A 16,963-nucleotide genomic window follows, 5' to 3' on the forward strand; every position below is an offset into this window, starting at 1 on the left:
GTCTTATAAACTGCAGTTTTGCTTTAAGACTTGAATGCACATGGGCTGAGCTGTCATTAATGCACGATTCATATATGACATGTTTGCTCCTTAGGGGTGATGCATCAGCATCATTTGCAGGTAACACCGTATAACACCGCTGTTTCAGCTACAGCCAATCTGACTGTAGCTGTGTATTTTCCGCTCCTTGCCTTGTATTCAACACTGTATCAAACTGCAAATTTGAAACACATCCCCACTATTGGTTGGTCAATGCAGACCTCTGAGAGACAGCGTTTGGGGATAGCAATGACTTTACTGATCACTTCAGTCACCTGAGGAACGGAGAACAGAGATGGCACAGATAACAGCTGATCACTTGACCTTACTTACAGATGAATTATGCATAAGCATATATGCATGTGCACTCTTTCACACACACACACACACACACACACACACACACACACACACACACAAAACCGAATGGTAGGAGTCTCTCTTGGTCCACAAGCCTCCTTCCCTAAACTAAAATCACTACTCTAGGAAATGGTATAAAGTACTTCATTTGGCAACAAAGTTAAATTAGACAAATTGGGAATTGTAGCATCAGATGACAAAACTAAACTGAATCATTTTTATTTGTAAATGTCATGTCTTGCTAGTCTGTAAAGACGGAAGAGTGCAGTGCTTGCCTTTGTACGCTAAAGATCATGGATGGATGATCAATTTTGGCAGAAAAGAAGGGGTAGTAAGATTATCATTTGATCGATTCCCTTTATAATCCATACATAAAAAAGGAAATGATATTGTGGTCCATATCAGACCTCAAAAACCCCACTCTAAAATTTAAACACAAATACAGGTAATTGTGGTCTTTTTATATAATTGCATTTAGAAAATATTTATGTATAAATTGGCAGCAAATTTCTGCAGTCCTGTGTTAACACATTATGTAGAGGTCTCTGTGACCAGTCTTGCTCTTCTCTTGACAGTAGCAAAAGAGTCTGTATCCCAAAGTTAATCAGTAATCCCGTATTGCAATATGGAAAGCTCCTCAAAAGTTTGGTTAAACCGGATATTCAGATAAAACGTGTAAAGCACAATTTTGCCCACCCTGTTTTTTTTTTGTTTTTTTTTCTTTATAGGCACACATTTCCCAAACTTCTACAGTGTTGTGTCTAAGTGATGTGCTGGCAAAAAACAGGAGTCAGTTGGTTGGATTTAAAAAAAAAAAAAAAAAAAAAAAAAAATCACTTCTTCATGTTCTAGCCCTGACAGACACCATATTTCCCATGGGCCATTTCACTGAGGACCCCCCTCTTCTAGTTCCTCTGTGGGTTCAGAGTCTTCCTCCGGAGGGACTGGCCACTCTGTTTCCACTTCGTCCTCTGGTTCCTCCTCTGGATCCTCCCCTTCTATAAGCTCCTCTTTGCTGCCTGACTCCTCTTCCTCCTCATGAATAGCCAGGATTGGCTCAGCTACATTGTTGATACGAACAGACTCCGCCCCTTGACCCTGTTTCTGGGCCTCCTCTGTGATCACCTTCTTCCACATCTCGTGGTTCTCCAGCAGGTGCTGGGTGATTTGGCAGAAGACTTTCCTCCTCTTCTTGGGAGTTGCTTTTTCTGGAAAAAAAAATGAGCAGATACAGTGAGACAGAAATCTTTTTTAATAGAGCAAAGTTTACAAAGGCTTGCTTTGTAAACTAAAATAACACACTATCATAAACACCCGAGTTATATGCCAGTGCTTACGTATTCCCTCTGAGCTGGTGGACGTGTCTTCCTCTGCTGTGTCCTCTTCCTCCTCCTCATTCTCCACTATATCTGGCTCCTCCGCCTCTGGGTTAGGTTCCACCCAGCGACCTGGCATGAGGGCGGCCGAGTCGTACGAGTTGCAGAGTGGTCCCACAATGTGTGTGATGAAAGACTCCTGGAGCTTGGCCAACTGTGGTGCTGAACGGTCCATGAAGGGGCTGATGGGAAGGCCCAAGCTGGACTCCTCGTCACCCTACAGAAGGCATGACCCATGTTAGTGCCCATTCATTACCAGCCCCGCATGGCAGCCAAGAGGTGGCATAATTCACACATCGGCAGTATATTTGAATGGAGTGAATCATTCAGGCCAGTCTGAATTGTTGTGGTTCGGCATATGTTGTACTGTACTGCGTCATGACAAGGGAAATGTTCAAGATATTTGCATTCACTTGAGATGGACACCGTTTACTGCAGCATGGCAACAACTGCAAAAATGTATTGTGGTTTCCTTGGTTTCTGGCAAATCAGTAAGGCATAATGCAAAGTATTTGGTAGGTGGGGAACACCTACAGGGAGGGCAGCACTTTCCACCTGTTAGGGCTTATGTACTGGTAAATGACTAATAGGACTTCTATGACCACAGGTTGCTTAACATATTTAATAAAGAAGAAATAGCAGACTAGCAGAACTAGTCCAAATAATGAATTAAGGTATGCTTCAGGTGGAAAAGGAAGCCTAATGATAATAATATGTAATTGACTTATGGACGAGGGGTGGGACTAGATAAGTTTTACTTCTTCCCACTCCCTTCCGGATAAGTAAAATTAAATCATTATGTGTTGTTTTCATTTCATTTTTATGCTTATTTATTTTATGTCTGTCCATTACTGTGTGATTACTTTTCTTTTCTTTTTTTGTTTGTTTATTTGTTTTACTTACTCGGAATAAAGAACTACTACTACTACTACTACTAAATAAGGACACAGTTCCAGCAGTGCTAGGGAGGCATGTCAAAAACATTTCAAGGTGGTATGTTGTGGCTTGAAAAGAACGCAACAAGATGCAGCAGCAAAGGAAAGACACAGTCGGATGTCCTCAGGAGAGAGAGGTCAAGACTATCAGATGAGTTAAAGCTCTGCAGTGAGAGATGCAATGAGATGCCCGTATCAAAGGCAGGGATGTAAGAGGGTGTTTTAGTAGCAGTAGTAGCTGTAGCACTGTGGCTTTGTATGGAAAACAGACTCTAGAGCTACCCTTATCTGCTAGAACACAAGAACCTAAATTTACAAAGGTAAGACTGAAGATGATGCTGCCGGAATTAGACCGTTGGCACCTACGTAGTGTACTATAGTGTGGCACCAATTGATTCAGTGGGGAAAAAATGGAACCCAAGTACAGTAGTTTAATATGCATGGTCAGTTCTCAGACACTGGGATATTGTCAGGCAAGTGTAACAGGAGAAGTGAGGCTTGGAGCTAGCCACACACCTTCTTCTTTAATCTCCCCATAACCTAATCAGGGCCATGCTCACAAAGAACTATTTGAGGATAAATGTTTAAAAACGATAGAAAGTGCAGGTTTGCCAGATGATATAAAATATTTGAGGCTCTATACCTCAGAAATGCACTCCATCCACACACAGACATATAGTACCTTAACATAATTCAAAGTTCACAGTTTATACATCATTCCCTTGAAATATTACTTTGGTTTCTGTGTAGATACTCAACATGGATTGGATGGCACACAGAACTGTTACACCACATCTGGTATATTGATCAATCACAAACCAACTCATACACAGCAGCATACATGTCATATAACACAATAGCCAGAGGATGATCAGGGACATCTTACATTTAATATCTGGCCTGAGTGAACACCTTCCGTGAAAGTTAATCATACAAAGGCCTACAGAGTATACAGTCATATGGTGGAGGCTGAGAGGCAGCAGCATGTGTGCTGTCTATGACGTCTGGATGGGACATAAATGGATATCAACCACGGTGAGCTTTTCTGGCTGCCATGGCAACTGACCCCAAGTGTCATTCTGTAGACTATATCAGGCCTGTGTTCCTGCAGAGCAGCGAGTTGCTAATGTAAAACAGGCCGAATGAGTGAATGAAGGGATATGGATCCACAATTTGATGGAATTTCTTGCCAGGTGAGGTGATTAAAAAGTTGGAGGGAAAAAACAGAAACAGGAGGAGAGACTCTGAGGTCCAGCTGTCACCATGACTACCTCTATAATACACAGAGCAAGGTTCAGCTTTAGCTTTCCCCAAGAGATGCGTTTGATGTTTGACACCTTTTTAGAAAGACGTTCATGTAATCCTTTCTGCACTAGATTTGCATTTTTACATTTAGTGTGTTTTTATGTGTATTTTACACAATGTTCTTCAAACATATTATTCTTTTTGTATTTGTGTTATTCTCAATGTAATTGCATGCTGCTGCTGTAAAGCCTTTTGTGATCTATGTCTGTGAAAAGTGCTATACAAATAAATTTTATTATTATGATTATGTCTTAGTGATGTGTTTGAGAGTTGTGAGTACAGCATCTGCCCTATAGAACTTCATTCAATAATAATTGGTTTTGAGTTAACCAAACTGCACATGCTTCAGAGTATTATTTAGCCTTATTTAGTGGGTGTCAGAGCCTGTATGCCTCTGTGATTTTGTAAACAGTGCTGATTAATAGCTGCTATCTGTAATGCTAAATCCATTGCACTCTGCTTCTCCCCTATACCCTTGAGAATAGCCTGTAACTTGCTGGTTCTGCCTTCGAGCTCAAGTAGCAGGATACATGAATGGACATGCCACGCTTGTCCCAGAAACAATCAGAAGACAACAGCAGTCATTCAGAGTCATGAGGAGATACTGTAACAAAGGTCACTGAGTCTAACAGTACTTTGAATTCATGATGACATTTTCAAAAGCATCCTGTGTGTAATAGCACTAAATGATAATATGTCTGTTACACTATTACACTGACAGAATACCTCTTTCAAGATGACAAAACATGAATTCAGCATGAAATGTGGGTCACATATCTGATTCTTATCTGAAAACAAAACAAAAAGTTGCAATGACCTTCTCTGCTGTTCCAGCTGTTTACATGTAAATGACATGTAAATTTATAATGTAAATGCCGGTTTGACTACACAATACAATCTTTAGGGAGCTATGGTAAAGATAAATATCTGCAAACTGATTGGTCTCGGTCGAACGGATACATGTGTCTTATCAGTGATCTTATCATATGTCACATGGCTCATCACACACTCGCTCCTGCACAGCTGCAATGACATTCAGTGCCTTATCTCGTGAGCGTAAGCAATCAGAGGGGCCACTGCCATTGCTATCTCAATATGTCAGGGAGATTGAATGAAAAATGAATTAAGGGGAGGATAATTCCACTGCTTGAGACCAGAAATATCTATGGAGGAAAATACGGGTGAGGGAGGGTTGTACTTCAGTTTCTGCATTTGCTTCCCCTGCATTTTTTTTTTAACCGAACAGAGCAGCTTTGTCTGACTCATGCAGCAGGCTACCAGGTGTCATTCTCTCCTATTCCCCAGTTGATTTTCTTTGCTTTAGAGAAACTGTGAGAAAAATGAAAAGGAGCTAAAAGACATTTACCTCTGAAATGCATTTATCTGTTTGCACTTGTGTGCATGTATGCATGTGTGCTTGTGCATGGATGAATACTTATATTCTTGTGCGTGCATTTACACCTGTGTATGTGTATATGTCAAAAAGAGGGGTTAGGCTACACATACCATCCATTTGCATGTATAAGTGCAAACATGACAGCTCACTGATTGTCTCTGCAGGCATGAAAGGGCCCTTATATTTAGTGATACATTTATCTTAAACATTTATCAAGCTTAAACAAAGACAGATCACACACCTGTTCGTAGAATTCATTGACAATGCCCTCCGTCCACTGGAGATGCAGCTCTTTGCACTTTAGAGGCCCGTTGATGTCAGCCAGTTTGATGCACATCTGGCACACCAGCAGCCTGTCATTCTCATTGGACCAATCAATACCCGTGGATGGATCGTCGCCCACCTAGGAGATCAACAAATGAACATGCTGATGTTTACCATATCGAGCAAACATGTTACAGCGTGTGATATGTAAATATCATGTAAATGTGATTACTGTGTACTGACCTGCTGCTGAGAGACTATATTGCTATTCACTAACTCCATCTAAAGTGTTTACTTATCAGAGAAAATACACACAGCGGGACTAAAACCACACTATTTACTAAGAGTAAATGGAACTAAGACTGTAAAACTGTATTAGTTGCTTTGTTTCTGTGATTTAACATAGTTTATATAAAAATGGAAAAAAAAAAAAAAAAACAGCTAATCAGTGAGATATAGAATAACCAATTATGCACTCTTTTGATTTTTTTTCTACTTTATTATGTTGGCTTTAAATGGCAGAATAATGCTGATGCATTCATTAATCTGCTGAAGCTTCTCCTGGCTTGGCCTAATGAGATCAGATAGATAACAAGGCAAACCCAAGACTCCTGGAGTCTTAGGTCATTCTAACCTAATAACCCTGGGAGATGAGTGGACCAAGTGCAAAATTTGTCGGGTTCTGCACAGAAAGCCAATTTGCTTCCAGGAAGAGCAGAGCAGGGTGTACCACAGTGAGAAGCAGTGCTGTTAGTTTTGGTGCCAAGCCAGTAAGCTATATGCTAGCTGACAGGCCTCGGATGCCTAGAACCACCAGTGTACTCCAGCTCACAGTGGAAAAACTCAAGACCGCCCGATCCCAAAGCCAACATTCTGTCCAGACTGAAATGAGTTCCTGAAAAGCTGCGGGAAGCTTTGTATTGTTTTGACTTGAACTGAATATATTTCAGGTCATGCAATGTTCTGGACAAACAAAGCTGTTCTTCGAAAGCCACTGGACATTTCCCTTTCAGCGAGCCTTCCTTGTCAGTATTAAGAGAGTTGTGGTAGGAAAGTATGAGAAAGCATTTCTAAAGCACTCACCTCGGACTGAAAAAGTGAAATAGGATATTATCATTTCAAAAAGGACCAGACAATCTGTTATTCAGCCCATCGAGTTTCCAAAGACAACAGAATGAATGAACTCTGTGCAGACATAAACTTTACACCTCCAACCTGAGGACTCCCATTCACAGCCCAGTGTTGACACTGAGTAAAAACATCCAGCACCTGATTCAAAAGCCCAACAACTGCTGAAACTGCAAAAATGAAATATCAATAAATAATCCACGAAATCTGTAATCATTTAAGATTTAATACTGTCAGAATAATATTTTCAATGCTACGTTTGGGATCTAACTCACTTAGGCACCTCATCCCTAAACTCTTCAAATCTAAAGTAATTTTTTTTTTTTTTTTTTTTTCAAGATTAACCTCTTCAGTCTGGCCATTCCCATCAGCTGTTTCATCGTTGAAATGCATTCTGTGTGGCCAAGCTTTGTTCAAACCCACAAAACTTTATTTCAAATTCCAGTGAAAATCCCAAGATTTCCAAAGATACCAGATATGTTCTGGTGAACAGAAGACATCTAGACATTTTCTATTTGATGTAATGGTGCAGCTATGAAACAATGCGCTTTATAGCATTGCAACCAGCAGATACAGAATATATAGGTGCTATTGTAGTACAATAGAGAAACTAACTCAGGCTACTTAAGGGGAAAATTAAGGGAAAATAGGATTCAGGGGTTAATGATAGTCATCTTGGGGCTCTAGGACATGAAAAAGTTTGAAAAAACCCTGCTTTAGGCCAATGAAAAACAACAAAGATGAAGAGGGTGCAGCTATTGGGTGCGAATATTTCACTATAATATCCTAACTAAATTAAATGTTTCACTACAATTAAGTGTAATGTGGATTCAATGAAGCATTGCAACCTGGCAGATACAGAATCTATACGTGCCATTGTTGTACAAAATGTCTTTTCCAACTTTGAAGCATCTTACAAGGAAATTTAAGGCAAAAGCAAGCTTCAAGTAAAACTGTTATGTTCTGTAAAGTACCTTGGCATTGAACTCAGCAAGGAAATCAAAGTGCTTCTTGAGATCAGTGGCCAGGATGGCCTCGATGACCAGGAAGCGGAAACGCTTGAACTCAACATGGTCCAGGTTGACAAGGAAGTTGTACTCTGGCCGGGACATGAAGAGGTTCCAGGCTGAGGCAGCGTGGTGGTTTTCCAAAACTGAGCGGTCGTTATATAGCACTGCCTGCATACACACATACACACACACACACACAACACAGAGAGAGAGGGAGAGAGAGAGAGAATGAAAACACAAAGACAAAGAATGAGACAGAGGCAGATATATTAGTTATCCAACAAATACAGATGCTATACAGTGCTTAGCTACATTTAGGTGTTTAGTATCAACTGCATAGTAACTGTATTGTGTAAATTATTACACATCATTTACCCAACATACTGTCAGACACAGGCCCAATTTTCTATGCTGCTATGCTCTGACTGTCTTTCAATATCAGAACATAGCACCTTGTTTGCCAAAATGTTTCTTTGGCAATGTTAATGGGTTATTAGTTAATAAATTCAACGCCTAACATGCAAAAGTGCTTTTTAATGCCAATTTTTTAAACAGCGAGATTAGACACTGCATTTGCAAAGCTTGCACACATTAGCGAGACTGTAACACTGGGCGAGAGAGCATCACTCAATACAATTTCAGAGAGCTCTGTTTGATGTTATCAAGTCATCAGATGCCACACACTGACCAGCAATGAGGAGATTCTGTGATTGTGAAACTCATGACTATATTTTCTGTTTAAATGATTTGAACTACTCAAAAAAGAACAACAACAAAAATGTCTTAAATACAGCAAACTGATATTATGGGATATAGTGAGGTTAAGTTTCAGGCTACATATACATATGCATACATATACAGAGGGAGCGACTATAGGCTGGACATTATGGGTACCTGTGGGGCGCTGGTAGCCACCAAGAAAGCGTTGGTCCTCCCTGGGTGGTCATAGTCGTGCATTGCAGCTGCCACATAAAGCGCCATGAGCTCCAGAGCAGGTATGAGGCCTGACAGGCAGCCATAACCGTCCTCTGACACAGTGTAGGTCTTTGAAACCAGGAAGCCCATGTGACTGTGTGTTATGCCACTGTCTGAGTCTGGCCGAGAGGGAACATACAGAGGGTTAGGGGTGAACAGCAGGGCACCATGAATACACATGTATCATGCACACACGTCTGCACATGTATGCTCATACACATGTAGTTTGCATGCACAGACACAGACACAGACATGTATGCACACACACGAGCACACACAAATTCGAATATCCAAATCCACTTACATGTGGATCAAAGGAATGGCCCTAGTAAGGAATACAAATGAGGTTATGGAAATATGGGTGAGGAGGAACTCTAATCTGCCTGCAATTTCATGCTGTTCTAGACTTCAAATGGTGTTTGGTACGAAAATGCAAGCGCCAGAAGCCTCGGTATGATAAGACAAACTGAGAGTAGGATCAGAACACACACTCACGCAGGTTTGAAGGTCTAACATTAATGTGGTGGCTTACATTGAGGCATAAGGCCTGAGGGCAGATAGACAATCTAAAAAAAAATAAATGAAAATTTGACCTACATATACATTTTTTTTTTTTTACAGATAACTTGGTTTAACACAAGTTTAAAAAAATGAATTTGATAGTAGAAAATGATGAGAGTGGGCTGTTATAGTATGGTCCATATGCACACCATGAGCAATGGAAAAATTGCAACTCTTGTGTTCTTGACATGACTGGACTGTAACACCATGAAGCCACACATGCACAGAAATGGGGATGCATGCACACGCAATCACACATAAACACACCGCATGCCTACATACACATGCAGACACAGACACACCTGAGTCACTGGCAGAGCCGTGGTCAGTAATGAGGCTGGGCAGGCCGGGGACAGGCTGTGTGGTGAGGTACCAGACTGCATGTAGAACATCTGTGGCATGGATCCTGTTGTGATCTGGGCCAAGAGAGAGAGAGAGAGGAGTCTTGAGTAGCTGTAACTCTCTCCACCGGGGTGCACTGTTGCATTGCTTAAGTCTTTTAGTGGCCAGTCATATGAGGGTAACAGGAAAAAACTGTACAACATCTCCCTCTACCTGCTGTCTGTTACTATTACATCAATATCTGAGGTAAATAGAACAAATGAAAGAGAAAGAGGGGCTAAGTTGCAAGCTTGATCCTTACATGGTATGTCTCTGTAACCGTTCTCAAGGGAATGGAAGTAGTTCATGAATTCTTTCACGGGGATCTTGAAGGTCTCAAACAGGCCTGTGTCTTCAAAGAGCCTGTAAGCGACCTGACATACAGAAATCAAATTGTCACAGAGCAGGCTAACATCACCCGGGCTGGGAATTAACAGATTACATGTGAGGGGGTTACAGTAATCTGATTATATAAAACCAGTAACTGTAATCCATTATAGATGAGATTAAAGTATTTTAGAAAAATGAGATTATTTGTTGAATGAACAGAATTGTGTTTGAAAGAAAAATGCAACAGTTTGAGGTAGTTTGAGTCTGCAAGTTAGGCAGAGACAAAATAATTTAACATTAAGAGACACTAATAATCTGATGTTACTGGGTCTGAGTGTTCCAGCAGTTTGCATGACTATGTCAATAGCAACTTGTGATGGACTACATTGCAAATGACTGCAATTATTGTCTGTATCATGAATATCATTCATCAAACACTGTGCAGTTTGAGTGACACTGAGCTGAATCAATGGCCCTCACCTGACTGAGGATGCGTCCACATTTCCCGTTGGTCTTCTCCATCAAGCAGAAGATGGGGAAGTTCCAGTTGTTTAGTTGACTCATCAGGGGCTCTAAGTCCTCCATTATCAATGGCTCAGGGGCCAGAATTGGTTTATCCTGCATACGTGGCATGTGAGGAAGTGCGTCATGGATGAGAATGCCAGTAATGGGAAAATATGAATGTGTATGTCTAAACATGACTGTGTGATCGTTGTGTATTTTTGAATGCAGTGTTGTATCCATGTTATTTGTTGATGTATGCTTGTGCTGTCATTATGTTGTAAGTGTGTTTAAATTTGTATTTTTATTACCAAGATACTGTACATTGGAGGCCACTTCTCAAGGCAGTTGGAGTTTGTGCCCCTCCTTACCTCAGGAGGTATTAGTGGGTGGAGGATGACACTCTGGGAGGGGTTTTTGCCTTCTTCTGTGTCTTCCTCTGTATGTGCTACATCGCTGCTGTCACTGTGGTTGGCTTCATGGGTGCTATCATAGTCTGATGACGCTACCACTTGGTCCTCTGCTGTTAGAAGAAGGAACAAAGACATGCCATACTGGGGTTCAGCCCAAAAGCATGTGAACAGCTTATAAAATACTAATAATCGCACCGATTTGTGATATTAAGTCTATTCCAGGACTTATTTTGAAATGAGGTGTTGTAATTTAACTATTTGTTGGTGCATCCACTTTACTTATCCTGCTTGTCTATTTCTACTTCAGATTTATATTTGTTATGTTTGCAAGGATCACTTTTGACACCACAGTGTAGGGCTGGGCAATATTGACAAAATCAGCTATCAAATATTAACAACATACCTTGACAGTTATTGTGATGATAGCGTAGAGATGAGTATTGTTGCTTTCATAATATATTTACACACAACATTTCTGATGAATAATCCTCAGTAATGTTGTGACCAATCACAATCACAATATCACAATATTACAATATCAAAAATTCCATACAACATCTAGTCCCATATTACAATATTCACATAATATCAATACATCACCCAGTCCGACACCAGCTAAGAGACGTGCATGAGTTCATAACCAGTATTCCCTTGCTCAAAATGCAACATGCCTTGTTGGCTACACTGCACTCTGGTCCACTGAGGCTGAAGTCCTGTCCTGTCCTGAGATGAATTGCTACCTCTTCCTCTTCTACAATGGATTTCTCCCTGTTTGAATGCTGAAAACAGCCTTTTGCTCCTTTTACATTCTGAAAGGCTAATGCCAAAACTACTGACGTTAGAGATCACTGAAAAAAAAATGCTTTCAAATCCTACTGTAGCTCCACTGTAAATATCTAGATGTGATATCAGTTCATCTACATTTGGCCAGTTATCTATGGGAGTAAGAAAAATACACTGGCAAACAACAAAATAGGCCGAGGAATGCAAGGTATCCTGCCAATTGCTGTTTTAGCTGTGTTAATGTGTTCAGAGGGGATTTTTCCTTTAGGGCTTATGAAACAGCATGCAGAGTTGTTTTGTGATTCTGAAACTGTCCATTGACACCAAAAGAAAAGCCGTTTGTTTTAGAGAGGACGTAACCATTAGGGTACATGCAGGGGTAAGCACGTTTAATTCTCTGGGTATTTAGAGTTTTGCTACCAATCAGCCTGGTTGCCGTGGAGGATTATAGGATTGTAGGATCATAGTGTACCCACAACTCCTCAGCAGGCTTCTCACCTAAACTTCTGTCACAGCACCGCTGGACACAGTCCTGCTTTGTCATTTTTTTGAGGGAGGGAGAAACACTGTGCTATACACGCCCTCAGATAACCTACACGTGATGCTCGGTGGTAGTCAAATAAGTGTCAGTGATGGAGTAAAAACTGAAACTAGAGATATGAGACCGTACCTGACCGTGGTATCCTGTCCCCTTTGTCTAAAGATCCCTCTCCATGGCTCAGCCTGATGTATGGCCTCCCACAGCTGTGGACAAGAGAGGGATTACAAGGTAAAGACAAGGTATAAAATCATTCTTTCTTCTCTTTTGTGATGCTGCAATGTTTGCACTAAAGTAGTGCTGCACATGAAATTCAGCAGCCTCTTATTCAATCCTTAATACTCAAACGCAACACCATCTTTGTTTTGCAGATTAGAAAATGCAAAAGCTATGTCTTAGACGCTATACACATACAGAAATGGGGTTTAAAAAAAAAATGTTATCCAAAGTGTTCATTTATTCCCTACTCAGGGATTTACATCCAAACCCTTCACTGTACCTCTTATGTAGTTTTTCCTACATCTGAGACAATTTTAATTATTCCTGTGCAAAAACTGGGTTCCTGTCATGATGTTAACAATGTCAAATTCTACATAGTTGGGTATGTTTGGCAGAGCCGATTGTTGAAACCACTGAAACCCCAAATCATCGGAAAAAGATGAAATAAAATGCCCAGTACTAGGGAACAAATACAAATTTTTGCATGTGTGTGCATGAAAAAGCACAATGATGTGCAAGCGTTTGTTGTCTGTAGCTGTGCCAAAGAAATGGGAATAATGCCATTCACTACATCTGTCTTTGATGTTTGACTAGTTGGCAGAAGTTGTCTAAAGCACTTTAATGGGTTTCCTACTGTGCTGTCCACACATTAAACAGACGCTGCATTGATGCCATAAGAAAAATTCTCATTAATGAACTTTATGGATGCACACATTAACACAAAATGCAGTGAGAATAAACAACAACACAACAAATCAGAACCAGTCGCTCGTATTGGTGCTGTAAATGAGTCACTGGAAGCGAGATACTGAGCCCACCCACTTTTAGATTTATGACAGATCAGTGTGAGCAGCAGTAACAGCTTATAGCCATCCACAAACTCCTACACTGTCTACTGAATTGTTTGGAAATTGTTTTGAATATGAGCTGGAGACGGATGAGGACATTTTCATTGACTGGATGATACATCAAACGCCCACCTTCACTTTCCTTTTTTTTTTTTTTCTTTTTTCTTTTCAGCGATAAACAAACATCATCAGCAAATATCATGTTTTGTGGAAAGAAGCTTTTCGCGCGCCCTGTGATGGAAGTTACCTTCAGGACACCTTCGAGAGCCTCCCAGCTTTCCCAGGTTCTCCACTGAGGCCACTGTCAGGCCGTAGGTGGTTCCAATTAAAATACCTCTCCCCAAATGTTGTAGAACCTGCCGTCTCGATGCAGGAAATGCCTGCCGTCAGAGCATGGTGTCACAGGGAGCACAAAGGCCTGTAGTGTGTCTATCTCCTTCTGATAAATTGTTTCTTGTGCACTTTTGAGCCGTAACCACCCTGCTTAATGATCCCGAGGCCCCAACAAAGAGCGTTCTGTTGTGTTTGCGTGGCCAGGTCAGACCACTGTGTGTAATGCCTAGCAGGTGTGGAATATAAAATAGTTTGATAGTTTGGCGGGCAAACAGTTAGTACATTATTGTCAAGGGGGTCCAGGCAGGCAGTGGTGTTTGGCTTAAAATGGTTTACTTTTAATGAAAGTTGAAGAACTGGCAGAAGCTCTTTGTGTTCTGCAAATACAGCAGAATAACCTTAGCTACTGATGCTGAGCCTTCATTACAGGATGTAAATAAGAAGGCCGACCGTTTTCTCTTGACGAATATGTCAGACAGGTACCAAGTGACTGTTATCACAAACTAAAAGGCATCTATAATGTAGCGACAGTATGTCACTGCCCACAGTATCGGTAACTTGCAGTGCACACTTTTATGCACCTCTTACAAGACTAATCTGGATTCAAATAAGCTATAGGTCAAATGCAGTTTCTTGCTCTACACAGCAATTTTAAAGCACAGCCGAGGTGTTGTGCACCTCCGGCTCCAAAGTGGAAAATGACTCTTTTCCTCTTTTAATCTCCCTCTCTCACACACTCTCACGCAAAAGCATCTTGGCATTCTGAAGTATGAACCTTAATCAAGTTAATTACGCTCCAATAGGAAATATAAATTGCTATGTTGTCTGTATTTTCTGAGAACACCCTTGCCCGCCCCCCTCCCCCAATTCTGCTTATCTTAATGTTCTGCTGCATGCAATAAGCTCTGATTGGCCTCTGCCTGCTTGCCTCTCTGCTGCAGTTTACTCCCAGATTTTATACTCAGCCACTCACAGCAGGTTGACAGATTACCATTGGTTCAGAGCCCAAACGAACAGTATCCACGCCACAATAAACACAGCAGCCATTATTCTCCGCTTCCAGTAATCTAACTACTCTTGAGCCAGATGTGAGGAAGATAAGAGTACAGTGGCTGGAGTCGAGGGAAAGAGAAGGGATTCAATCGTCCCCTGACCAGATCTGCCAGATAAAAAGCCTATACTGTAGCTTTGAAGTTGGCACTATTCCTGCTCAACACTCCACTGTACGTCACTGAAAGCTGACATGATGGAAAAAGCAGCGAGAAAAAAAGAAGGCCTAATATCCTAATTAAGATTGTACAGATTGTACAGATTTGATGATGGAGCAGGGAGAAGGCAATGAAAGCCATGTGTTTCTTTTCTTTCCTCTCTCTCCCCCATGCATCCTCCATCTTTCTCTCTCTCGCTCTCTCTCCATCTCTTCCTCTCACTTTTCTGAGATGATGCATTATTTATTAGGAAATGTTTTTGGTGTTTTGTTTGGACTCGGTGTAAATATGCCGCTGCCGTCTTGGCCCGGCCTCAAGAGGAGTAAGACAGACAAATAGGGGTCACGTAAATTTAACGAAAAAAAAAAAACCTCTTCTACTCCCTTTAAAGATGTTGATGAACAAGTTTGGGAGTGTTGTGTTGAAAGCCCAGAAACGACGCTCTTTACACACATTGTGTTGACGGACGGCTTCGTAAGCGCCAACAGAGACTATCACAGCCTTGATCGCCATGTCACAAGACCTGCTGAAGTGCCCTTGAGCTAGAAGATGAACTTCTATCCACTTTCTTATCCGATGTCTCTCTGCATGAGAGCTTAAGGCCTAAAAGGGAAAGTAAATATTTTGGGTGTAAATCTTTGGCTGAAGATAGATTAAATTTGATTCATGATACACTTAGTTGCGACTCAATTTACAGCAACAATGTTTTTTTCTTTTCTGGAAAATTTTAATGCAATTTGAGCTTAAACTGCAATTGCGTTTCTGCAATTCTGTTCTTTTAGCTAAAACTTTATATCCATTAAAAGACGCACAATAATGTAAGACTTCCCTTGTTATTATAAAATTGGGGGGGGGGGGGGGGGGGGGGGGGGGGATACTAACTCAATACACTAGAAATCAAGTTTATAATCAGTACACCAATGCTGTGAATGAAGAGACTGCAGAGCTGCAGTAAATACAACTCAGAGATTCTCTGCTCTGTGTGCGTATGTGTGTGCATGTGTGTGTGTACGCGCGTGCGAGTGCTTCTTGCAGGCTTGTGGCGACTATCGGGAGAGGCCCAGGTGTTTGTTTACCCTCACACCACCACACGTGGCCATGGTGGGTATCTGCTGCTGTGCTGGGCAGGACTGCAGGGATTTGTGTACAGAAGCTGTCCAGTGCGCTTACACTGATGGAACGTGTTGAAGTATCGTACTGTCATCTCACAAACAGAGCCAAACAAACCGGCACCAGACCCGGCCCTCGCCGCTCTCTGAAGGGTGCAAGACTCCAAACAAATCAGTGGGCAGGAAATCCCTCAGAGTGCCGTTCAGTCAGCACAGAGAGCACCAACGTTTGGAACAGAAGTGTGGATGTGTTCGCTGGAGTTAGACTCACGTAACATTTTAAGGTATATCACGTGGATTATTAAATATCAGACAGTCACATCATAAAACCTGAATAGCTGCGTGGGTCACACTGCCTTAAGAAACTGTAACTACAACTAAAACAGTTTTATTAGTATTAGTATCAGTGCAGGTTTAATGTCACTTGATGCTCTAAATGCTATTTCTGAGGCTTTTCAACCAAAGCCAAGAATTAAGTTGTGTGGGAAATGCTGAATACTTGCATGAAATATTGAATATTTGAATGTAGGCTTAAAATATCAGCAAACAGCATCTTCAGAACAAAGATACTGGTATCAGCCCTCATAAACTCATTTTCACCAAACCCTTCCAATCATATCCAATTCACAGTCACATATGAAAAATATGTTTTCCTGCACACCAGTTGGTGTGTGTTGGTGGGCGTTTTGACAGCACCACCTGACTGGCAGACCTTCTCACCTGTACTGCCAAATTGTGCAAGTGCTATACTTGACAAGGGGTCAGGAAAAATTGCTGCACAAAATGTGCTGAGACAAACACACACACGCATTAACACAGAAACATCAAATTTATGTGTCTGCACAAATTCTGCCCAGAAACACAAGAGGTAACTTCCGTTTCAAACTATACATGTACCAACAAACACACGCACAAACACACACAGACACACGCGCACACACACACACACAC

General features: G+C 41.3%; 1 protein-coding gene across 2 annotated transcripts in view; it reads right to left on the reverse strand.

Moving 5' to 3' along the window:
- Positions 1 to 484: 484 nt before the first annotated feature.
- LOC115361327 (cGMP-inhibited 3',5'-cyclic phosphodiesterase A-like) overlaps positions 485 to 16,963 on the reverse strand; it is a 67,514-nt gene continuing 51,035 nt past the window's right edge. The window contains exons 5-14 of one of the 2 annotated variants that reach the window (XM_030054747.1): positions 12,428 to 12,501; positions 10,933 to 11,081; positions 10,541 to 10,678; positions 9,993 to 10,104; positions 9,652 to 9,765; positions 8,708 to 8,907; positions 7,778 to 7,981; positions 5,653 to 5,814; positions 1,737 to 1,992; positions 485 to 1,607 (exon numbers count right to left, since the gene is read on the reverse strand). In XM_030054747.1, the coding sequence (XP_029910607.1) occupies positions 1,285 to 1,607; positions 1,737 to 1,992; positions 5,653 to 5,814; positions 7,778 to 7,981; positions 8,708 to 8,907; positions 9,652 to 9,765; positions 9,993 to 10,104; positions 10,541 to 10,678; positions 10,933 to 11,081; positions 12,428 to 12,501 (1,732 nt within the window). In that variant the 3' untranslated portion in view covers positions 485 to 1,284. Of the gene's footprint in view, positions 1,608 to 1,736; positions 1,993 to 5,652; positions 5,815 to 7,777; positions 7,982 to 8,707; positions 8,908 to 9,651; positions 9,766 to 9,992; positions 10,105 to 10,540; positions 10,679 to 10,932; positions 11,085 to 12,427; positions 12,502 to 16,963 lie in introns of both variants that reach the window. The other variant, XM_030054746.1, reaches the window with a different exon arrangement.

This window comes from Myripristis murdjan, chromosome 6 (assembly GCF_902150065.1).
Source record: "Myripristis murdjan chromosome 6, fMyrMur1.1, whole genome shotgun sequence".
Lineage (NCBI taxonomy): Eukaryota > Metazoa > Chordata > Actinopteri > Holocentriformes > Holocentridae > Myripristis > Myripristis murdjan.